The following is a 25,776-nucleotide window of genomic DNA, read 5'->3' as shown; positions in this document are numbered from 1 at the left end:
TAAAAAATCTTTAAAATTACTATTATTTCAATTGTATAAAAACAACCCAGGTCTTTGTTTATTTTTAACTTGTCAGGCCTGTCATTAAGGGTTTGTTTTTAAAAAAGGAATTACACATGCATAAAGAACATTGTGAAAGTTTAATTTCTCTGGCCTTTGAATTACCTCTCCTCCAAATACCCAAAATATCCAAAGCAATTAAGTACTAATTACACAATTTCTTTTTATAAAATAAAGGACTGACTTTGAGTCAGAGAACAAAACACATCTGAAACTAGTTAACATATACTTAAGACTCATAAATAGCATGAAGACTATTAAGAAAAGGTTTTTGTTTATTTATTTAGTTTTATTAAAAAAATTAAGAAATATCGTTATTCCCAAAGAAACTGCAAAATTTCAGTTCACAACATTTAAAAATGAAAAGTAACATTCTGATGTGCCTTTTCTCTATGAACTTGTCAAAAAGGTTTAACATGCTAGATTAAAATATATTGATTAAAAATCTTTTTAAGACCCCATGTATCTTTACTAAATTGAGGGAGGGAAAAAAATCACAAATTAATACAAATGAAAATTACTGTATATCTTTTTTAACTCTCGTATTTTGGTTTTTAGTGCTATTTTTCTCCAACACTGCCTTAGTCAATATATGGAGCAATCACCATTGTTCATATTTTTTGTCCCTTAAAAGTAATTTTCACAGCTTTTTCTACATAATGTAAGAAATTAGCAAGGCTTCAGTAATAGGTGTTACTATGATATGTAAACCCCGTGCAAAGGCACACGGAACAGATATATTGCATAGGGGGACTGATAGCGCAGATAAATGAAATCTTAACAGAACCCAAAATTTCATTACAGCCATTAGTTTCAACCTCTTCCCCCAAAGCCTCTTATCAAAGCCACTAATAAGGACTACAACTGACTGGTCTGACCTTGTCCTTTGTTTATGTCTTTAGGGGACAATACTAGGGAAAACTGAAGTGCCCTAAAGATAGGAAACAAATGGGAGGTCAAGAAGCTGGAGCAGTACAGAAAGGCTAGGTATGCTAGTCCCTGCTGCTTGGAACTGTGGAGAGGAAGTGGATGTGAATAAAAATGAAAAAGTAAAAAAAAAAAAAAAAAAAAACTTTTCTGTATTATACCATTTCACTCTAAATCCTTTTGGTTTAACACCAAAAATAAAGGGACAAATCAGCATAGTGGAGTAGAAAGATCCAGGATAGGACAGGTTGCTGGAAGGGACAGTAGCTGTGATGCAAGTTTTTTCTAAATAAAATAAGGAGATCAGACTGAGGATAAGAGCTCTTTCCAGCTCCAAAATTCTGAGGAGGGATTCAATGTTAGCCTTTGTCTGTCCCAGTTCCACTGAGCTAGTCACTGATGTCAAAACCTTCTTCAGAGCTAGCTCCATCTGTCCTTAACCAATCTCCATGGAGAGAGACATATTAGCAGTTCTGAGACACAAAGAGGATTTTCTACACAGATGGACAGATTCATGTGCACATAGGTAAGTGTGCACACACATGTATAAACAGACCAAGTTCAATAACAGTAAGTGACTGGACCCCAAAGTAATTTGGCTATGGGGAGTGAAGCCCTAAACTGTAGCTAATATACTGTAGGGAGAGTGAGGTTTTAAATTTTGCTGTCCTATATACAATCCTGCCTGGCACTGCTACCCTACTATTACAATGTGATTCTGGTCAATAATGTGATACAACCACTCAGCTCCAGGAGCACACAGTTAACCTAGACTAGATGATCACAGTCCTCTTGGAGATTTATTATGAGGCAAAAGAGAATTGTCAACTTTTCCCTGGGATCATAAACTGTAAGGATTAAGCAAACTAGCAATAGCCAGTGACCTTGGATGCCTGAGAACGAAGCCAACACAGAAAAGTGCAGAAACTAAGAAAAAGAAAAGGTATGATATTGATGACATTGTTGTATTCTGAATTCTAGACATATCAGAAGCAAATTTCTCTATTTTGGACTTTCCAGGTGTCCAAATCAGTTGAACCAATCAATTGGTGTGTGTGCGGGGGGGGGGGGGGGGGGGGGGGGGAGGCAAGAGGAGGGAGGGGAGGGAGGGAGAGGGAGAAATGGTTTGCCACTTACAACTAAAATGGTTCCAACAAATTATTAGTGATCAGGAAATCAGACGCTTAGCAGACCTAAGTTATCTAACCAAAGCAATGGTGAAGGAAAGGCTGTAGGCCAGGAGCAGGTAGAATACCATTTTAATTGCACATGATAACTTTCCTTCAAAGTTCCAGAGAGCATTTCATCTGCCAGCAGCAACAAGAAGTCTATGGTTCCCAGGGATCTCTCAGTCCCAGGGAGAGGCAATCACAAGTGAAACTGATAAGGAAAATAAGTAAGAGAGTCTCTCACCAAGACAATTTCTTCAGGTGGGAACAACATCCAAATTCCCCATATCTGTGCCCCTATTGCATGTTCTTATTAATAACTGCATGTATCCTAACAACAACAGGATGTTATTCTAAAAACCACATCTTATTTTTAATCTTCTGATAGATAAAAATTTAAATGACTGACTCCTTATGAAATACCCAACTATCTCAGTTCCCCTCAACTTATATAATCAAATGTTTTCTTTCCAGCCTCTTATTCTATGCTGCTAACATCTGCATGTAAACAACCTTAGTATCCTAAATCTCATTTGCTCCTGCTGCTGTTCTTCACCTGAAGAATGTAATCCTGTTTGTCACATAATAATCACTTTCCCAACAGAGCACTGTTGTTTTAGGTAGTAGGGAATAAAGCAGTGGGACAGATGAACTCTTAGAAACAAAGATCCTAATTTCTTACAGCAAGGGACATTCTTCACTAAGCCTATTTGACTTTACAGATTATACCCTCCTGGAGTCCCACAGAGTAATACATGAATGTTAGAAAAGCACCCATGTCAAAACGCTATTTCGTCCAAACATGGTGGGGGGTGTAGTGCAGGGATAAAGCCAAGGCCTCTCAGGTGTCACTCAAAATAATTGTTAGTGTCTACTAACAGGACAACATTCACTGGAAATAATAAAATATCTCTAGAGTCATCCTTATTAAGCCAAACTTAACAAGAATTTGCAGCAGACAGTGGCTGTAGAAGTCATTAATAAAAGTCCCTCTGACCTGGAGGAATGCCAACCCATGGAGGATGAGTGGTTTATCTTCCCTCTTTGGTGTAAGTGCTTTCATATTTTTCCAACAGTGTGAACAGTTTCATCCTCTTATCATTGACACTATTGTCCTTTCCTCCCTTCCCTTTTTGTCCAACTTTCTTAAAAAAACTCAGTGAAAACCAAGCCAAACCAAACAAAGAGAAGAGAAAACTAAAGAACGAACACAACACAGCAAAGTGTTAATTAATCATTGGAAAGATACAAATTAAAATATCTCCCTCAGTAGATAAAATATATTCTCTATTTTTTTCATTAGAAATGGAGTGGCTCCTTAGCAGACGTGATAAGGATGATCACAATGCATATAGGTCAATTTAAAGTTTAAAAAGTGTTCTTTGCGTCTAAAGCTCTTGACATCTTCTGAGACCTTAAATGCTGACCAATAAATGTTAATTCTAAATTAAATGTCCCTGGAGAGAACTACTGACATATACTTAAAACTTTCCTGGAAATTTCCATGTTTGATTCAACTGTTAATTTTTTTTTTTAAATCCTTAATAGTATCCACTCATAGCAAATACTTAAGAGATAGGTTAGCTCAATGCTAGAGGATCAAGCTAAAAAATTCAATGTGCCATCCTGGAAGTAAATGGTGGCAGGAAGATCCTGATGAGAGAACAGCTGAATATGCACAATTTTATAACCATTTTAGTAAATATATTTAATGCGGCAGCAAATTTTCTTCACTTACAAAATGTAGCTAGTGATTTTTAATATCTACTCTTTCTTTCTAAGGTTTAATAAAAGTAGTCTGACAAAAGTCATAAGTGCATTTACTTTCATTATGAAGAAAATCAGGTGAACAACAGCTAAGTGAATTGCACCAGATAGGAATTGCACTCTCACTGGGACAGAAATGGTGAGAGCTTGCACAGCTGTGAACATCTGGGACATAGGGTACTTAACAAAGACCATCTTCATATTAACTCCTATAGTTCCTAGCATGTAGACAGCACATTCAAAAAATGTTAGTTGAAAAGAATAAACAATGAATAAAAGAACTATGAGGACTTTCAGGAATTTCAAGAAATTATCTGTATTCATTTATTGGTAGCTTGTTTCCTTACTAGATCAAATCTCTGAGAAAGCCAGAACTTTATCTGACTTGTGTCTAGTGCCTACAATAGTGTGCCCAGTTCAGTGACTTATTTGCAGAGTGTTGTGTGTGGGGCGGGGGGGGGGGGATAGTTCTTAGTTGGAAAAATTAAAGACTTTTATTCAACTTTGAATTTAGTACAATATACCTATTTATCTAAGTATTAAATGGATACCTTTATAAGATAGAATAAATCCACATGAATATACAGAAATTTTCAATGATCAGCATACTGTCTTTTCTAGGTGTCTGGTTAAGGTTTGTGCCATAGCAACTCCTGACCACAGGACCACGAAACAAGGAAACTCCAGAAAGCAGTAAGACTAAAAAAAAGTGATTATTTTTCTTTTTCCCCTTCTATTGTCAAAAGAGGTTTGACAAAATATAATGGGTGGAAAATTTAGGTTTTAGGCAAAGTAATAATCCTTAAATTAAAAAGGATTAACATATAAAAAATATTTATCTTTTGAAAGTGGCAGGAGTTAGAAGTCAACAGAGAGAGGGAGATCGATTTTACTTTTGCTTGTCAAAGAATCAAAATAAAACTGGCAATATTTGCAGTATCTCTGCAACAAAATTCAAGGTGTATACATGTAAACAAGAAAGAATATTAGCTGAATTTAAAATGATAATGTATTTAAATTTACCTGACACAGTATTTAAAACAAATTAATCATTGGGAAGGGGTATTTAGAAGGTAAAAGAAAAACAATTTTGTACCAATATTTCACCCAAGGCTTTGAATTTTCATCTTTTAACCATAAATGAGCATGTGTTAGTTCAATACTATATTAAAATACTTAAGATGCACAGAATAAATTAATAACTATTTTGTAAGCTGATGAGGAAACACTTCAAAATTGCACTAGGGTTTCATGGTTTTGGCTAAACTAGAACCATTTATTCTTAAAGATCAGTTAAGTACCATTTTGGATATACTTCCATAAAATAATTATCCCACAGCACTGAAGAATGCATGAGACCCATCAATTTCAACTCTAGGAGTCCTTCCTGAACTTATATGCACATAGCAATAACTCTTTGACCACCATACTTTCATACTGCCTGTCAGCCATGGTGAATCCAAGCTAAAACACCAAATTCAGGTAAGTTGAGAAACTAGAACTAAATTAGGGCCACAACTAAGCCCTTTGCTCTTTCTCCTAGGTGGGGTCTGCTGATTCTCAAGAGCACAGAAGTCAGGTTAAATAAAGAAATGAGGCTGAGGGCTTGACTGGCCATAGGCAAACAAGTGACACAAAGAGATTACCACCAAAGCAACCTTGGTTGCTTTGCTCAGTAACTCCATGTAACCTCAGTTCTATTTTAAAGTGCTTTTTCATCAGCATACAATATTAATTTATTCTATACATATTAAATGCTGTAATGTAGTAGTAAGCTAACATTTATGGTTAAAACATGAAGATTCAAAAATCTGTGTGAAATATGACTGCTTAGTTAGTGGCTTAAAACAAAACACTAGATTTGGCCATGTCCATACTAGCCACTACCTAATGATCAATGTGGTCAGACATTTTATAATACTATCAGAATTCTATAGTTCTGAAATAATCTTATGATATGTTATGGGCAACCATTACAACTAGTTCAGAGCCATTTTATTTTTTGTTATGTTTTTAAAAGATAATTTCTTTCCAACTTACTCTATTTCCATAGGCCAACCAATACAATTGCCTTTCTTACACAAAGAAAAAAAAAACTTGTTGCTTATACATAATGAAATTTAATGTAATAAGCAGAGACACCACTTTTGTAATCAACTTTCTTTAACCCCAACTAGAGAACATTTATTATCTCTCAATTTCAACTTATCAACAATCCTATAACAATTTCAAGTCTATTCTCCAGTTTATTAATAAGAATACTAAACAGTAAGATTTCCAGTAAATTTACTGAAGGATTATACTAAACATCCTTTCCTAATCTGACCTAAGACCATGCATTTGACTTTCCTAGGCACACAATGTATTGTCCACGTCAGAACAAAAATTAAGTAATCCAGTTGTTCTTCATTATTTGATCCTAAAAACTACATTATGAATATGCTTCAATATTTACACAGGTTTACATAGAATAAATTTGTATAATAATATGATTTGTATAGATCCTTTGCATTTAAAATGGAGAATTTAAATTACCACATTTAGAATGGAAAAGAGGAATTAATTAATTGTAGGGTGCTTATGGGTTTCCATAATCAGTGATTACATTATGTCCTTTAAGGCTTAATTTTTTACTGCTTAAAAGATATTGAAAAAAATAACAATCTGTAATAATATTTCTATACTGACACACAAACACATGCATACATGTAAGATTTTAGAAAATCATACTAAATCTATGATGACAATGTTTGACATAAAATAATAAAAGCTTAATATTCTGCTTTCAAATAAAAGGGACTACCCTATTCCATACATGACACACACTCATACCTAACATGAATTTCTCTAACGGTTCTTTTTAATATATAAAGTATTTTATAGACAATATTTCTTTTGTTTCTCTCATAAGGCCTAGATTATGGTTAATATCTCATGGCACCAAAAGTAATACTGCAACAGATATTAAAGCATTTTTCAGCCACTTATTCTATAAAATATTAATTGTAAGCCTGTGCATGTGCTGTTTATATAGGGGATTAGGTAACTGAGTTCCTGCTCAGTTCTAAATCAATAAAAGATAACATGCAGAGCATCAATCATCATTCTCTCTTCCTTTAGTACATAATAACTGCAGGTGGAAGATTTTAAAAATATGTATTTAAGTACTCATGGAGCTATTACAAACTAGAGAGGATGTGAGAAATACTTACCTAGGAAGGACAGGTTTTTCTCTAGAAGCAAGTCTCTCAGCAGTACTTCATGCTCATGACCAATGGCACTGGGAAGTTTTAGTTAAAGAGGATAACATAGGCAGATTTATACCATCGGGAAAATGCTAATACCAGGTACATACTTTGAGATGAAATGAAGAAGAGAGGTAATTATAACAATTTCCATCTGTAGCCCACATCTCTGAGGAATGATATTTCTTCTTATTTACCCCCCCCCCCATTTAAATGATCCAAAGGAATTTTTCTGTTTTTATATTTTGGCAAAGATTTATAAGTGGGTATAATTTTAAATTCTTTTAAAAAGAGGGAAAATCATTTAACATGTCCATTAATCTGTGTTATTCCCCACTTCAATTTAGAACACATTAATTAAGCACTTACTTAGTGCAGTTAAGAATATTAACCTGGTTTTCCCTAAAAATGGTTCCAATCTTACTGTGCTCTGTAAATCTTAAGAATTCACATGTGTCACTAAGCCAGCATTTAGTAGTCTGTTTTGTTTCCCTTCAATTGTTGGTGATTCCCTGTGACTAGAGAAGCCAAACAACTGACTTAATGAGACTCTATGGAGTAGATATTTTAGGAGATGACTGTGGGTGAGTATGCATTTAGAGGCTTTCAAAAATCTTTTTCTCATGTGTATATATGTGTGTGTGAGTGTGTATCATATATGTGTACATACATAGATACAGACATGAACATACAAATTGTTTTAGTGCTTCCTAGGTGGCAGGCACTGAAGTAAGTGATTTATGTATATGTTGTTTCATCCTCACAATTATTATAAGTTTTATTTTATAGATGAGGAAACAGACTGAGAAATGAACCTGCACAAGGCCAGTTAAAACATGGCAAAGAATGAAAATGAGATCTTTGAAAAGCTAGTTTATAGCTCCATATAGCTTCTTAGAAAGTATTAAGATTATGCAAAGATTCATAGCTGCTAGTATTTCTTAAATATCATGTATGATAAGCACTTTCAGGGCTGGGGATGTGGCTCAAGCGGTGGCGCGCTTGCCTGGCATGCGTGCGGCCCAGGTTCGATCCTCAGCACCACATACAAACAAAGATGTTGTATTCGCCGAAAACTAGAAAATAAATATTTAAAAATTCTCTCTCTCTCTCTCTCTTTAAAAAAAAAAGATAAGCACTTTCAGATATAATTTTATTTAATCTTCACAACAACCACATGAGTAGATGCTATTATTAGTCTCATTTTTACACTTAAGAAAAGGTAAGGTTCAAAATGGCTGAGGAACTTGTTGAAGGCCCCAAGGCTGATAAATAATGAAATCAGGAAGCAGGACTTGGAAGTCTGGTCTGTTTTCCAAAGTGATGAGAGTGAACAAAATCTGAAAAGGAGTCTTAGCCTATGCTGGTACTAATTTCAGTTGAAAGCATCTGGCAATCATTCTCTGAATCATTACTGTCATACTCTATGTTTTGCTGGTTACATCAATCTGGTTCTATCACACCTTGGTTTACCAGAGACTACTGTTCTGACCATAGGCTGCAAGAATTCATTTCAATGTAAATCAAAGAAAAGTTATACTTCACTTGTAAAAAATAATTCCTAGAGAATTATCTTGCCTTTTACCAACATATATGGGTATCATTTAAATCGTATAATTCAGAAACTGTGGTCATTTATGTCCACCATCAAGGCAAGCCCTAAGTCTTCATTTATGCTTTTTTCTTCCTGTTGTTTTATCCTTTGCCTTGGGACATGGCTATGCTTCTTGAATTTCTAATTGGAAATAAAAGGAACAAATTTTTAAATCACAAAATCTAACACATTTTCAGAGGCCACTGAAAACATTTGATGAATAACTCTCAACACTCTCTCGTTACCATGGGCATCCCACATTTTAGAACTAAATTATTTACTTCTATTCCACATAAATGCGCTCCCACTTTGATTGTTGTAAATTATTTACATCTAAAATGTTGAATCATGAAACTGAGGTTACTGATGGTACAGAAATGAAACCCACAGCACTTGAGGCTTCCTGCATCATTATATTTTCTTGCATCTCTATGCAGTCCTCTATCTGTTAGTGGGGTCTGGAGTCACACTTTGGAAAGTTGAAGTGGTTACCTTCTCACATGTTTTCCTTGGTGAGTTGAGATACGGTAGGAAAGGTGTGGGTGGGCATGGCTAGCTAGGAAAAAAACAGCAGGCACATCCTCCCAAAATAAGGGAGACAGAAAGAGAAAGCACAATGTCAATGCATACACTCACTGCTACTATCCCTTCCATGGTGTCTTATTAGTCAATGACCAAGGTACTTTATTCTATTTACACAAACGTTCACATATAACATTTTCATAATGGAATAAGAAGATTTTACACCTATTCCTTTTACCAAATATGTACTTTCTCTGTTGGAAAACGAAGTAATTTACTGAAAATAAGTACTGTAAACATTACCAACTTATAAGAATAACAAATAAAAGCATTTTTCACTCACATGGAAAACTAATAATTCTTATTCAGTGTGAAATAAAGTACTTCTGTTGATCCATCTAGAAGACATCTTAGCAAGCATATTCACATTACATGAAATTGCTACTACTTCAATGCAACAATAAAATCAGTTTCTCTATAAATTTCCTAGGCCTGTTTTATTTTGCAATAGTAAAAGCAATCACCAATTTGAAATTTTGGAAAGACATACTTCTTGATTATGCATTGCTTGATATAAACATATATAAAATGGAAGGTCTAGAAAATAAACCTTATAAAAATAGTAATTTTACTGACAACAGGCATAATGGAACTGCAAAATAATAATCTAGTTGATGAATGCAACTTATAGACATACATCATTATCTTTATCAATTGAAATCACGTACTACATTAACTTCTACTGGCAATAACACAGCCAAAAAAGGAAAGTGAATGATAGCAAAAACATAAGGAAAATACTCCAAGCAGAATTTATAATGTTCCATAAGCAGAAACACTTAGACTTTGTCTATAAGAATACCTATTATTGATGTATGGCAGTGACCATGGGGCAAAACTTGTAAATAACCTCACAAGCCATTTTCTTCGCCAGCAATACAGCAATCTAGTTTCCCGTAAGCATCTCAACTATTACTGAAAAATAGCCTCCTGGCATTTACAAAGCAGTTGACTTCATACTTTAGTCCATGCATATATAATTAGATAGTTATATTTAAAATCAATATGCAATCCTTCAAAAGACATTATGCTTTTAAAACCTTAACTTTAAATTGATTTTTAACTATTTTATGTGCTTTAAAATTAACATGTAATTCAGCCCCAGATACTCTCAGACGGTGTGAGTTGTTTTACGAATGTGCTAAGCTTTATCACTACAGCAACATGAGGTTGGCACTCCTACAATTTCTAACACTACATTAATATCACACTCAAAATAGAAATATAGTTTCACTTTAGTTAAATAAAAAGGCAAGTGTGTGTGTGTGTGTGTGTGTGTCTATATATATATATATATATATATATATATATATAGACACACACACACACACCCACTCCCCCCCACACATATAAATACACATATGAATGAGAGGCTATATGTTAGGTATTAAATATTCTTGTAAGAGGCCCTGTTAAAAAAGATTACTTTCAAATCTTAATTTAGGAAAGAAAGAATTTTCTTATCATAGTTTTACTGACTCTAAGCCTTTGTGAAACAAGGAGGAATATAAATACACACACACACACACACACACACACACACATACACACACAAAAACACACGCATGCACACAGATGCATGTGAACACATTTAACTTGCAAGAGCTTCCAACAAAACCCCTGACTAGTAATCACTCAGTCACACTGGTAATGGTGCCACCAATGCTAACAAAATCTAATGAAAGCCATGTTTATAGTAAGAGGTATAAGACTCATAGACTGAGATATTTCCATTAAAATTATGAGCATTTAAATAGTATTTTTAGTCAAAAATTACCAAAATTCTCACTGTTGCTACAAGACTACCAAAACATTAATTAGTAATGTCCTGGTTCATGAAACAGTTATCATCCACCCAATCCTACTTTGAGAAGTAAACACTAACTCTTTAGAAATCTCAATGTTTTTAATGAAGAATGACTAGACATCTGTTTTCACAGCCTTAAATTCAGTTCCCAGGGAAAAATTAGCATGGTTTCTCTAAAAATGTTTATTAGGGATCCAAATGACAGCTCAGATAGTAATCAGCATTTAAGCAATAAGAGTCTACTGCCCTTTAAAATGTGATGGTCTCCAGCAACATATAAATAACATCATCCTTTAACTCAAGGCTCAAAATTTATTTTAGTAAACTCTACAGAATTTGGCTCCTTTTCAATGGAACTTTGTTATATTTTAAAAAATGTTCACAGGAAAGGTTAGCTACATTCCAAGACAGTATGTTACCTGCCTAATGACTCTGTACCTTTAAACTCATTGAAAACCAAGCAGTTTGAAATCAGCATGTGAGTGCAACTGCTGAACTGACACCTTCCTGGGGCCTATCTGGTTTCCCTTAAGCTGTAGGAAAGAATGGTCTGCAATGACCCTCCAGCTGATTGAATATAAAAGAGTATGAAATGTGTTTTGTGAAGCAGAACTTTATGTCAGGTTAAAGCTAGACACATCTCTTCCACTGAGTCTAAGCTCGTCAATTGTGCACCTAAAATTTTATGGGAAAGGATACTGTTTGATGCAGTCCACCAGTGGTCCATAACAGCAGTCGTTCACAATGCACTGCAGACAAATAAGAGAAGGGGTATGTGTGTGTGGAGTGGGGTGGGGGTTCAGTGGGGCGGGGGAGACTACAAAAACTATTACAGTAAACATCCTAAAAGCAGTAATTACTTCTCTTTCCCCCATCCCCAAAAAAGAATGCTATCAAAAGGCTGTTCAGATTTAATCACAGAAAACAAAAATTGCATGCTTTTTATTTACTATAAAAGCAAGCTATTAAAAAGTGAAATGCTCTTCTCACAAATATTGCATTGCCATTTATGGTGCACCCTGACCTCAGTGATAGTTTATGATGACAGTAATTAAATGAGGTTTAAAATCCTTTACTCTGCTAGGCAGATAACAGCATTGCCACTGAAAATAGACAGCTGTGATTAATACCTGATAGACCTGATTTGCTAGAACTCCATCTGGAATCTGAGAAGGGTCCCGTAGCATACTATTTATAACAGACTTGGAAGCTGTAGAAGAAAAGAGATGAACTATTAGCAGACAGTCAACATACTTTCAATGCAACATGAGAAGTGACAAATACCTACATACACACAAACCATGAAAACAAAAACATTACTCATTATAATCATTTTCCCTTTTTTTTAATATAAGGGAAGTTTTTAATTAGACCATGTTGCCAAGTTTATAAGCCACATCGCCAGATTTGATGATGACCTAATTTTTCCAAGGTAAACGAACAAGTACAGACCTAAAGCATATGTCTCTTTGAAGATAAATTAGCTTTGGAAAAGCCCACTTGAGGAAAAAAAAAACAACAACAACAACAAAAATTAAAAAGCAAAACAAAAACAAAAGAAAATATTTACCTTTTACGGGTAGGTATTTTATAACCAAGCATATGCACATGTAAAGCTTAGTAAAGGCAGGTCAGACTTAAAGACTTCAATGGTGTCAATAAAAATAAATTTCAGCTATCTCTGAATATTAAACCTTTTCAAAATAATTCTCATCAATTGCTGTAAGATGTTACATACATCCCACAGAGTAGTAAAGTTGATGACACTAGTTGACCGTTGAGGGAATTTTAAATAAGAAAAAAAAAATTGGGGGTATGTGTATATACATGTATATATAGTTGTTTCTTGATTCTCTCAGGGATTGGTTCCAAGATCCCCTGATGGATACCAAATTCCACAGATGCTCAAGTCCCTTATACAAAACCACATAGTATTTGCATATAACCTATGCACATTCTCCCATATACTTTAATTCATTTCTAAATTACACATAATATCTAATACAATGTAAATTCTACGTAAATAGTTGTTTTACTGTATTGTTTAGGAAATAATGACAAGAAAAAATGCACAGCAAAGATGCAATTTTTTACTTCACATATTTTCATTGGTGATTGCTTGAATTCATGGATACAGAGTCTATGGCTACAGAGTATCCACCTTGTGTGTATACATTTTATACATACACAAATTTTCCACCTAAAATATGCCTCATTCACTTGAAAATTATCCTGGACTCCCAGGGATATACAGCAAAGCATTAAGAAAGGTATCTAGTGAAGAATGTTATGTGAGGTGATATCCTTTGAAAAGCAAGGTCAGAGACCTTGTCACTTGCTCACAGTGGGCATGTAGCAGCCCAGGTGGCCAGAGTTCCTCTTACTATATGGGAGGAAGACAAGTTTCTAAACAAGCTAACAATCAATTCTAGCAAAGTCTTACAGAGGCATCTTTCCCAAATATTTAACAAAATGGCTTAGGATCTGACCCACACGAGCACAAACTGAAAAACATGTTGTATAAGTATCTAGTTAAAAAAATGAACACAGATCACAGATCTCCATCACTTAAATTCTGAGCTGATTTTTGTTCTAACATTTTCTTTATCAAGTTCCCTGACATAGGAACACTAATAGATATAATAAAGGCTAGTAAATACTGTGGAAAGAAATAAGGAAATTTACATCTTACATAAGCACAGCACTGAGTCTTCAAAAAAATCAAGTAAAATTATTTAAGTTATTGCCTACTGTTAATTACATGACTGCATACTTACAGGAACACTTGTGTACTTAAGAATCATTTGTAAACATGTGCTTGCTCCGCACTTAAGAGAGGCCATATCGAATCACAAAGAGAGCCACACCAGTCATCCTACCAAGCCCTATCTCTACTTCCAACTCCCCAACCTAGGCAGGTAATGCAGACACAACTCGTGTCTTCACCTATAGGAAGTGATGATATTATTCAATCCAACAAAAAGGGTTCCAGTGTGAGTCTCTGGAGAAAGGAGCTAAATACCATATTGTTAAATTTAAGTAATACTGAGAAACAAATCACACTTATGCATTTGTATCTGAAAACTTAGGCTGTACCTAATTACTTCGAAAAGAAATTACCATTGATAAGTGGTACAAATATTGAGCATATGAAGTAGCAAATCATCATCTTACAAAGGAACACATTATGGCAGCAATAGTATTAAAGAGATAATAATGTGCTTGGAAAACATGCCTCATTTCTCCAACCTAATTCTAAGGCCTGGCCTTTTGGAGGAGATCAAAGCAATTGTTCACACATTTGGTTACCTTCTCTGAGGCTACTCAAGGGTCTCAAGGAAATACTAGCCCCTTCTCCAAATATTCGTAATTGTGGCTGAGGTGCTCCACTGCAAACTCTCACATCATATGAGGAAAAGATTACTGATATTTTAATGGTTAGACAGCATGTTCTGAAGTGCTATCTTATGGAAAATTACTGACCTCATGCCAAATTATATGCAAATTCATTGCTAAAATCTTTAAACTAAAGCTCTTTTTAAAAAAGACTAGGGATATTATCCTAGGACATAAAATTATTGGGTCATTTGTTTTGAGGGAAGAAAAGGAACTATCAAAAGATAAAAGAAACTGATGACATAATTTTCCTCACAATACAAATTTAAAACAGTGTGCTTATCAGGAATAAGAATTATAACCAATAAATTTTTAAAAAATAGTTCGAATTCACTGAGTAGGATACTATTCCAAAGAAAGTTAGTTGTTTTAAATGGAATGGTAAAAACTACATATTGAGTACATATACATTTTAAATTTAATAACAAGTCTTTTTTCTTCTTTCCAACCTGGCATTTTTTAGAGCAAGAGAGAAAGCTCTACTACAAAGTCCAGGACTCTGCTGCAGACCCAATGCTGGCCTGCCTTCCACATGTGGCTGTTTCCATTCAGTCTTCACAAAACAATGCCTGTGTCTCAGACCTGGCCAGAAAACACAAACATACTTTTACTCACATATTCTGAAGTTTAGGAATTGCCATCTCAAAGGGATGAACAATAACATCTACCAGAAAAGTAAAGGCAGACTCTCAACTCCAGTGTCTCCATCTGTAGGAAGTGATTATAGCATTTAAGGTAACTTAATAAATTACTAACAATCTTTGAGTGGATGCCTTTCATGGTCCCTGTCCCTAGGCTGTTTGTCAATTTGCGTTCAGTTTTTTTTTTTTTGACCACATAGGGACAAGAGTCCTGTTCTCCCTAGCTTTCGCTAGAAGTACTCATTCTATTGCTTTCACACTTTTGCCCTGATACTGCTTCAACTGACTCTATTTCTCATTTCTAACAAGGATATACAAAGAAGAAAATGTGAGTCACTTGGAATTAGATCCATGAGAAAAGAAGTGGTATCTGTTAAATCACGCTACAGAAGACAGGCTAATGCATGGACTAAAGCACAATGCCTAAGATTACATGTTTTCATTGTGAAATACTTCTAATATGAACAACTACAAACATGCATCCACCACCCCAATCTAACTTCCAGATCTGCAATCAATTTACTTTAGATGGTCTAATATAGCATAAACTTTTTTTTAAAATTAGTCTTGCTAGAAGGTGGATTTATTTTACTAGCATTTTCAGGAAATCAAAATTTGGCTTTGTTGATTATTTCTACTGTGCCATTTCTTTTAATGCCATTTAATTTATCTTTTCTTATCATTATGTCCTGTTTTCTACTTTGAGTTGAGTACCTTATCTTTTTGTTACTATTTTCATAGTAATGTGCAATTCTTTAACATTTTTAAGACTATAATTTTTTCCTATAAATTTTGCTTTAACTACATGCTATAAGTTTGTCATTTATTTACAAATATTTTTAGCTTCCATTATTATTTCATCTTTGATCCACAAATTACTTAAAAACATTTAAATTTTTGCCATTCTAATTTGTGATGTTTATATCAATATGGAGTGTGTGTTTGGCTTCCTCTGTGTTTTTTTTAATGTAACAGATTTTTAGAAACATGTTTTTAAACAATTGAAATTTCTATTTTTGAGATATAAAGTTCATATGTCTAGTAGGTAAAGAGTTTTAATTGTATTATTCAAATCTTCTGCATCCTTATTTTTCCAAACTAGATATGAAACAATCATCTGCTCCTATTCTGGATTTGTCAATCTCTCCTTATAATTCTCCCAATACTTGCTTTCTCTATTTGGAGGCTAGATTTTGACTGTTATACATATAATTCTTGGTAAGTATACCTACTGGTAGTAAATCATGACTCTAATAAAACTTTTTCTTAAATTTGATGTTACCAAGTGGTAATACTCTTCACCACTTTTCTTTTGGATAGTATCTGCCTCATACATCTGATGTTTTGATTCTTTATCTTAAAATTTATTGTCAACATGTCTGAGGTATGACTCTTAAAACAGCATTCACTGAGATTTACTAAAATCCAATTAGAAAACTCTACTTTTTAAGAAATGACTTTAATCTATTTATATTCATTGTGACTGACACATTCAGACTTATCTTTGTTTTTATTTTTTACATTCTTCTACATATTCTTTCTTCCTCTTTTTTCTTTTCTACTTTTAGTTAATTTTTATTCACCCTTTCTCCCTTAATTCCCTAGAAAGTAATATACTCTACAAGTTTTGCTTTAGTAGTCCTCTCAAAAAAATTTTTAAACAGAATCAATATCTAATCTTCATCATCCTGCACATAAGGAATTTAGAAAGCACTCATTCCTATTAGGAAGCCTCTGGTTCCCACCAGCCTTCATGCTACTGTGCCTACTATTTTTGTTCAATCATCTTGTTTCTAAGACAGGTCTCCAGTTGTTAGTCTCTTGATATTTAATTTTATCCCGTCAACTTGACTGTGCCAGGGATGCACAGATATTTGGTCAAACATGATTCTTGCTTTATTTGTGAGAAGGTTTCTGGATGACATTAACATTTGATAGTACGTGATTTCTCTATATACATAATCTACTACCTACCTACCTGCCAGCCTGCCTACCTACCTTCCTATATATCTTTCCCCATGGAAGTTGGTTACCTCCTCCCTTTATATGTAAATTATTACTACGAACATATTTTCAGCAAGAATTGTCTGGTTGCCATGCACTGTGAAAGGAGCTATGACATAGTAGTTTCATCTTTACTTCTATAGAGACCAGTTTTATTGTTAATTTCTTAGCTTGGGCTTTCTGCAATAAATAAGAACACAAATATGAACCCAAATCTACAAATGGTGCTGACTTGTTTATAATTTTTCTCTTTTCCTAAAACTTCATAACCCACATTTCCTTATCATCTTCTTCAGGAAAGTAGAATTTTCCCAGTCCTTTCTTCATAGTTTGAGCCATATGGGAAGGCTCAATTCCAGCTCCTGGTTATACATTTTTCCTTCTGGAGAGCTAAAAATAAAACCACCACACCCTCATGTTTACATTGAAGGTAGCAATTCCTGTTTACTACTCTGCATACAGTATCTCTTTCAATTTTTGACACCCAAGATTTAATTTATTTTGTTTGCTCTTGACTACTTTTACAAAAAACTTTTTATTTTTATTTTTATTTTTTTTAATTTCTGGGTGTTTGTCATGGAAATATAGCCTATCAACAAAAGCTCATCTTGCTATGTTGCTGAAGTTTTTGAAGACCCATGAACAAATAGTTCAGGGGAATATTTGTTTCCTCTTTTTGTTTGAAGTCATCAATAGCAGGAGAGATCAAACAGAAAGAATAATTAGTGAGCTCAAAGATAGGCCATTTAAAATGCACAGCTGGAGGAGAAAAGAAAAAAAAAGAATGAAGAGAATGAACAAAGTTTACAGGAAATTTGGGACAATATTATAAGAGCATACATTCAGGTTATTTGGGCTTAAAAGGGACTTAAGAGTGCCAAAGGGATAAAAAGGCTTATTCAAGGAAACAATAACAGAAAGTTTCTCAAATCCAAAGCATACAAATGTCCAGGTTCAGGAAGGTCAAAGATCACCAGTCAGATCGGATTCAAGACATATTATATCAATCCTTCGCAGGTAACAGAAAAAGGAGGTTCTCAAGGTTGGATGAGAAAAGGAATATGTAACACACAGGGGTCTCCCAATTTGCCTGATAGCAGACTTCCTGACAGAAACCTTACAGGATGAGAGAGTGGCACAAGATGAGAATATTGTACCCAGTAAAACTATCCTTTAAAAATGAAGGCCGGATAAAGACATTCCCAAACCAACAAAAACTGAGAGAATACATCTCTACCAGACCTGGCCTAGAAGAAATGCTGAAGAGAGATTTTCAAACTGCTAAAAAGAGACAATGATCTGGGCATGGTAGTGCATATCTATAATCCCAGTGACTCAGGAGGCTAAAGAAAGAGGATTCTAAGTTCCAGGTCAGCCTCAGCAACTTAATGAGACCTTGTCTCTAAACAAAAGATAAAGAAATAAAAATAAAAAGGACTGGGAATATAGCATGATGGTAAAGTGCCCCTGGGTGATTCCATCCCTAGTACCCACCACCAACAACAACAAAAAAAAAAAAAAGAAAGAAAGAAAAGAAAATATGGAAAAGTATGAAACTCAATGGGAGGGGTAATTATAAAACAAACTCGGGGGCTGGGGATATAGCTCAGTTGGTAGAGTGCTTGCCTCACATGCACAAGGCCCTGGGTTCAATCCCCAGCACCACAAAAATAAATAAATAAAATAAAAGGTATTGTGTCCACCTACATCTAAAAAAGACATTAAAAAACAAAAACTCAGAATGCTTTAATACTGCAAGTATGGCTGTATTAAATTTCATATTTTAGAAAGAATACTAAAAAACAGCAATTAAAATGGTAACTATGTTAATATGAGATAGGCAATACAGAAAGATACAAAATGGGCAGATATCCCCTCCCCCCCTTTTGCTTTTGGTCCTAGCTTTGTGACCATGTTAAGCTGCTATCAATTTCAAAATAGTTTGCTACATATAATCAAACTAACTTTTTGGTAATCTTCATGGTAACCACAAAGCAAATATCTATAAAAGACAAACCAAAAATATAATTTCTTACACACTACTACAGTAAATCACTTAACTCAGAGGAAGACAATAAGAGAATGTGTGTGTAACTACTGTGAAGTTAGAATTATAAAAATATATAAAGAAAAGATCCCTTCAAGAAGTTGAAGCCAGAAACAATAGAGAAAAAAGCAGGTGGCAGCAATGTGGATAATCATGCCAATCACCTCTAAAAACCTCTGTTGCAAGGGATCTGGCCACTAGGAGAATGGTCATCAATCGCTATAAAATAAATTGTTGCCCTAATTCCTCCAAATGTTGCCATTGTGTCTTAGGCCAAAATACTGTGCTAATCATCAAGTTTGGAAAACAAAATAACTTATTCCTATTGGTTTGAGATTCAGTTCAACTGGATTTTCAAATGTTACCCTCACTTTCTTTGGAAAGGCATCTAAGCAACAATTTCTCAACATGCTCTTTCTTTGGCAACATCAGCTAGGCTCAATGAAGACAGCTTACATTTTGCATGGCTATCAGTGGGGTGAGTCATACGAGTGCTGGAGGATCACTTCCACGGTGAATCATGTTTCCAGCATGGAAACATGTGGGGAAGGAGCCTTGGCTTCTCACCATGTAAGCCCCACTAGGGTCTGCTTGGAGTTCTTGAAATGGTGGGTTCCAAGAACAATCATTCCTAGAGAATCAGGCAGACTCTTAAGGCCTCTTATGACAAAGCCTTAGAAGTAACATATCTAGATCATAATTTTTATTTACATCTTCCTCAAAAGAGGAAAAACATGGTTTCTAAAAGAAAGGTGAACCCAGAAAGCCATGCAGTAAAAACTTTCAAGCAGATAAGCAATATGGAACAGTTGCTACACACAAGTCAAGAATCAGACAGATTTGTCTGAGGCCTGAACCTTCCACCTACCAGCCATGTTATCTCAACAAGTTAATTAATGTCTGTGATTGGTGATTGTTAGTCCCCATGTCAATAAAAGAGAATAAAATCAGTGCCTATCTTGCAGGGTTGTTGTGAAGATGAAATTAAACAGACAATGTAAAGCACTTGGGCTATTATGGTTGTTACTGTTATTTTAGCTGTTGTTAGATGATGGTGTGGCCTGCCTTCTGCCTCCCAACAACACTGCATTATCAATAAGCATAGCTATTACTGTCTTTTGTTAAGCAGATAAAAAAGACAGACTTCGTGAAGTTTATATGAAGTCAGGACCTGTTCTTTATAGATAGAAGACAATCTGTTCATCAAACAAATTCTGGTAACGTCAGATTATTCCTTCTTATACACACAGACAGACACACCCTTTTGTGGCACTCAGTGTACACTTCATTATCAAAGCTTCTACACAGGTAGAAGTCCTTTCTACCTGTGTATTAAGCTAATATGCTATCCCTCTGGGGGCTGAGGTCGTAATTCATGTCTATAACCACATAATAGAAGGATACTTCTATCTAGTTAAGGGAATTTCAAGCACCAGCGATCAAGCAAGAAGACCTCCCCAAGAATCACTGACATAAGATCCATTTTTATAATGCTTGCTTTTCTTAATGTAAGGTCAGATATGTAGCCAGTGACTGCTAGAAGGCAGTGAGACAAATAAGCAGGTATATCACCTGTGCTCTCAGGACTCTCAGAAGTCCTACACACCACAAATAATGCCTTTTGAATAGATTATACCTGAAATAAAACAGAGGCAAGATTGTATATAGCTGGGATCCCTAATCCAAGATCACACATTGAGTATAAATGTGTGTGTATCCCACCATGGGCTAACTGTATACTGGATGTTAGCCGACAGGACAGAAAAAAGGATGAGTGAGAGAAAGACAAGAAGGGATAGAGATGTGATGGGCAGTCAGAACTGTAGTGTTAGAACTCAGTTCTCCCTTTACTGAAGAAAAATACTCCATGTGTTTGAACAGCTCAATAGAGAAGGCACCTGCTGTTGGAAACACTCCCAAGGCACACAAGGAATTCTGCCTTTTGTTGTGGCTGCTCCAGAGGCTGAACTCCCAGACAACAAAGCCTAAATACCAGTTGGTATTTAATCTTTTCTTCAAAAGCTGGTTTAAGGCCTTTGTACATCAAGGTCATGAGGTCTTAAACTACATCTCCATGGGGGCTGATCTGTGTCTTTCCTGGACAACTGCAATACTGCCTGTGGCCTATAGGAGCCTTTTGTATGACACCTAAAGCAGTTTGATTCCACTTGGCAACCTGAATAAAAAGTGTCTTTTAACATTAAGGAATCCTATAGGGACAAATTAGATTCTGCTCTCTACTAACACATATTCATAGAAGAAATAATGTAAACTAGAATCATCAAATATGAAAGTATTATGTAAAGACTGAGTAGTCACTGATCAGAATCTCAGGCAACTTACAGCTATGCCATCAAACCCTAATCAATGAATATTTATCTAGCACCTGTTAATGCTATGATCACAGTTCATTCTTGCCCTCCGCACCCGCCTTCCACATCTGGAGCGGGTTTCCTCATTTTTCTTTGGGCCGAAACTTCCAATTCAATTCTGAGCTCCTCCATGAAAGCCATTCTTAAATTTTCTAATTCATTTGCCCTCTTCTCCCTCATATAATGGAACTGAAAGAACTCCTTTTGTCTGTCAATCACTTGATACTTGATTAAATATTACTGCCATCTATTTACAAGAGATTGGTTGGAATGCTAAAATTTGCAACCATGCCACACTTTAAAAAATCTCAAAGAAAAAGTAATGTTTGGCACAATATAGGGGGAAAAACATATATTTCCTCAATATTTTCTTTAAATATCTGCAGGCTTTTACATAGAGGAAGAATTAGGCTCATAGTAGATCACTCCAAGAAGATAAGAAAAAGTCTTACAGGTTTATTACTAGTTGTAAAGCTATGAGGTTTCAGATTCCAAGTTCAGCTTTATGTAGCCCAAATTCACAGTCTATATAGACGTTTTTTAACCATTTTTTCATTACATCCCACCTAAGAATTTTAGACTTCTTTTTTTTTTAAATTGTTTCACTCTCTCCACCCACCAATGAAATTTTAATGCTGCAGGTGTTTCTATTTGTGCAATATGCCCTTTAAGAATGCATAGTTCACCTGGTAAACTAACAAACTATTTGTTTCAGGGAATTTGGCAAACTGTTTAAAGTAGAAATATTTCTCTTATCACTCCAAAGTTGCTCTATACAAGATAGCTACTCAATAAACTGCTAAGGAATGAATAAGTGAATAAATTGCCCAATGAAAAAGAAAGCTACTGGGGCTGGGGATGTGGCTCAAGCGGTAGCGCGCTCGCCTGGCATGCGTGCGGCCTGGGTTCGATCCTCAGCACCACATACAAAGATGTTGTGTCCGCCGATAACTAAAAAATAAATATTAAAATTCTCTCTCTCTCTCTCTTTAAAAAAAATTTTTAAAAAAAGAAAGCTACTCAAAAATACAAGTCCTACTTACATTCCCTCCCGTCAGAGCAATTTTTAGGTATCTAAATATATTAGAGTTAAATTTGAGGCTTTCTTATTATGAATAAGTAGTTTTTTTATCATTTGGGGAAAATTCAAAATAAGAAAAACATGATATAATCGATCTTTAGATAAATATTGAAAATATATAATGCTGTGTATCCCAGACAGGAGTGCTTATCCCTGGTATAAGCACATGAAATGACTTTACTATCATGTAATACACTTTTTTCTTTAATGATTATGTACTATTTTATAAGTATATTATGTCAAGACAATCTATTATTATTTTCACAGTAAAAAAGAAAATATGAGGCAGATAATGCAAATCAACAATATGAAAAAACTTAACATGCTATGTGCAAATGCAAAGAAAAAAATGTCACAGGTTTATAATAATGGAGAGAAGAAGGCTGACAGAGAGGAAAGAAAGCTTAACACATTTATGACATGCTTCCTTAAAAGACCAAAACACTTAGATTCTAATAGTAATCTAAAATATTCTGAAGAAAAGAAAAACCCAAATAATCTTAAGAAATTGTAAATCACAGGCAAAATTAGCAGTTAGAGTGGCATATGAAATAACATGGAGATATTTCAAGAATAAAGAGAATCACATAAGCATCAAAGTAAAGAACATATCCCAAACATCAAAATGAAGAAAAATCCAATTAGACTCAGATTTTTTTTTTCACCAAGAATAAATAGTAAAAAAAGAATGGAGTAATGGATAAATAATTTTAAGGGAAAAGGACAAGGTCAAAGATTACTACATCTAGCCAAGGTATGATTAGTATGCTATGTCAATAAAAACATAGACTACTGTTTACAGGACTCTAAAAGTTCACTTTCCACAGACTTCCAAAAAAATGTTTTCTAAACTATAATTCAACCAATCTGAGAATAAATCAATAAGCAGTGTCCCCAAGTCTTTTGAGCTGTAATAATACCTTTCCTTCTTTTAGAATTATAAAAAATATATAATTAATACAGAAAAATCAAGTAACTATTATATATTTATTATTACCATATGTGGTATCAGGTGGATATGGCAAAAGTTTGTAAATGTTATACCCAAATTTCTAAAAGTTTAGGGTGAGTATTCAGGAATGGGGAGTTACTCAATGTAACCAATATACAAGTTTCTACCTCTTGTTTTGCTTTTTTTTTTTAGGGGGAGTGGTGCTGGGGATCAAACCCAGGGTCTAATACATGCAAGGCGAGCATTCTACCACTGAGCCACATCCCCGGCTGGACTAGCAATTGGGCCAACAGACCATGACTCAACCTCTGAAACTGGGAGCTCAAATAAATATTTCTCCCTTTAATATGATTTCTCTCAGGTATTTTGTAATGCAAAGCTGACTAACATAAACTCACGAAATTTCCAGAATATACCTACAAGTTAGCTATTCCCATCACATAAATGAAGAAACTGAGACATGGAATATTTAAATAATTTGCTAAATTCCCTCTGCTAGTTAGTTACGGACATGGCCAGTTAGGCTCATATTTACAAAGCTATTCTCCCTCACTACTTCTATGATATTCCAAGGCAATCCAGAACATTCTTTAATAATCTCTTATAAGATTAATACGTTTTATAAGTGCTAAACTCATATTTTCCATCAGTATTCCCTCCTCCTTTCTATATTTCCTGCCAACTCAAATATTATCAATTAAAGTTTCAAGATAATTAACACTCCATGGTTAGCAGATACAGCACCCCATTAACCATACTGTGCTCTCCCATCTAAGGTCACTGGGGCCCAGCATGAAAGTTGAGTCACCAGCAAAGAGATAATGCAGATCAAGGTGAAAAGAAAAAGTTCACTGTAGCAAAGACCTACCAAAATTTTCTGGGATTGCTAGAAAACCTAACGAGATCAAGTGTCTTATATCCTATAAAAGAAACAAAACAAAACTGGATGTTCCTAAAGGTAATACCATTGAGGCATTATGGCCAAATTTGCATAATTCACTTAGAAGGGGGCAAATCTCTGCTTTGCAAGGTGATGACTTCCAGAAGTGTCTCTAACAACTCCCTCTGGTAGCCTGCTCATTTGTAACTCCTGTGTGTCCCTTGGCTGGCAAAGACCCACACCACATCATGGTGTCTGCCTCAGTACATAATTAGAAAGCAGCTAATTCTAAGTCATTAAATTTGTTGCCCAGGTTTGGAAGGCATCATGGAAAGAGAGAGACTGAACAGTCAAGAATGTGTGCGCTTTTTGGGCAGAGTCCCTATTCTAACTGGAAAAGAAAAAAAAATCTAAACTTTATATCTTAAATTTTAGCAGAGCTGTAGCCAGGGAAGCTGAGATGAAATTTCAAGGTAAGTTAAACAATATGAAAATTCAAACACTTTCAGTACATTGAAAGAAACATTTCCTGGGAACTAAGCCCATGTGACTAATTATAGCCAGGGACAGTGCTTCTATTCAGAAATAACTTTCCTCTAATTCTCCTGAGAAAAATCTCAACAACTTTCAAGGAAAACAGAGCTATTCAATTTCTGCCCATTATCTAACACAGAGATCTATCTTTCTTATACTTTATTAGTTACCAAAAGATAAAAAGTTCAAAATACTACATATCAAACAACCCAGGCTATCAAGGCAAGGTATAGGTCAGTTTCATTTTAAGGAGAAACAAATACAATAAAAATATCCTACCAGGTTGAAATATTTTTTGCAGAGGTTTGGAGATTCTCTGAGTTTTTGAGAAAGCTCATAATTTGGTCCCCCAAGCAAATGAGCTATTCATTTAAATGAACAAGTTAGTAGCCTGATCTAAAAATAGCGGTACAATTAACAGTGTACTATATAATTAAAATCCGTATATCATTAAATTATGCGGACGTTAACTTCACTATGAATTCTTTATGTAATGAGACAGTTAAAAGATACATTTCTTCAGTTGTAATTAATCTTTCAGCAAGTCCAATGAACACAATGGCAGCACAATACTGTGCCAAAGTGAGAGATAGGGTTTACAAAGAGTCGTGCTGCAAGCTCTTGGGGCTTGTGGAAACAAACTGTGTTAAGGGAGAAGCGCAATTAGTCTCTGAAGGAAAGTTACCAGCAACACTCGTTCCGTATGCATCACCTTTGG

The 25,776-nt window shown here is 34.8% G+C and overlaps 1 protein-coding gene across 2 annotated transcripts in view; it reads right to left on the bottom strand.

Moving 5' to 3' along the window:
• Positions 1–25,776, bottom strand: part of Cdin1 (CDAN1 interacting nuclease 1) — a 223,499-nt gene that overhangs the window by 102,284 nt on the left and 95,439 nt on the right. For both annotated transcript variants that reach the window (XM_027926229.3, XM_071608070.1), the window contains exons 6-8: positions 12,282–12,361; positions 11,851–11,900; positions 7,136–7,203 (exon numbers count right to left, since the gene is read on the bottom strand). In XM_027926229.3, coding sequence (XP_027782030.1) covers positions 7,136–7,203; positions 11,851–11,900; positions 12,282–12,361 — 198 coding nt within the window. The remainder of the gene's footprint in view (positions 1–7,135; positions 7,204–11,850; positions 11,901–12,281; positions 12,362–25,776) is intronic.

This window comes from Marmota flaviventris, chromosome 2 (genome assembly GCF_047511675.1).
Source record: "Marmota flaviventris isolate mMarFla1 chromosome 2, mMarFla1.hap1, whole genome shotgun sequence".
Lineage (NCBI taxonomy): Eukaryota > Metazoa > Chordata > Mammalia > Rodentia > Sciuridae > Marmota > Marmota flaviventris.
The sequence above is the reverse complement of the archived record's forward strand: the minus strand, read 5'-3'. Positions and strand labels throughout refer to the sequence as shown.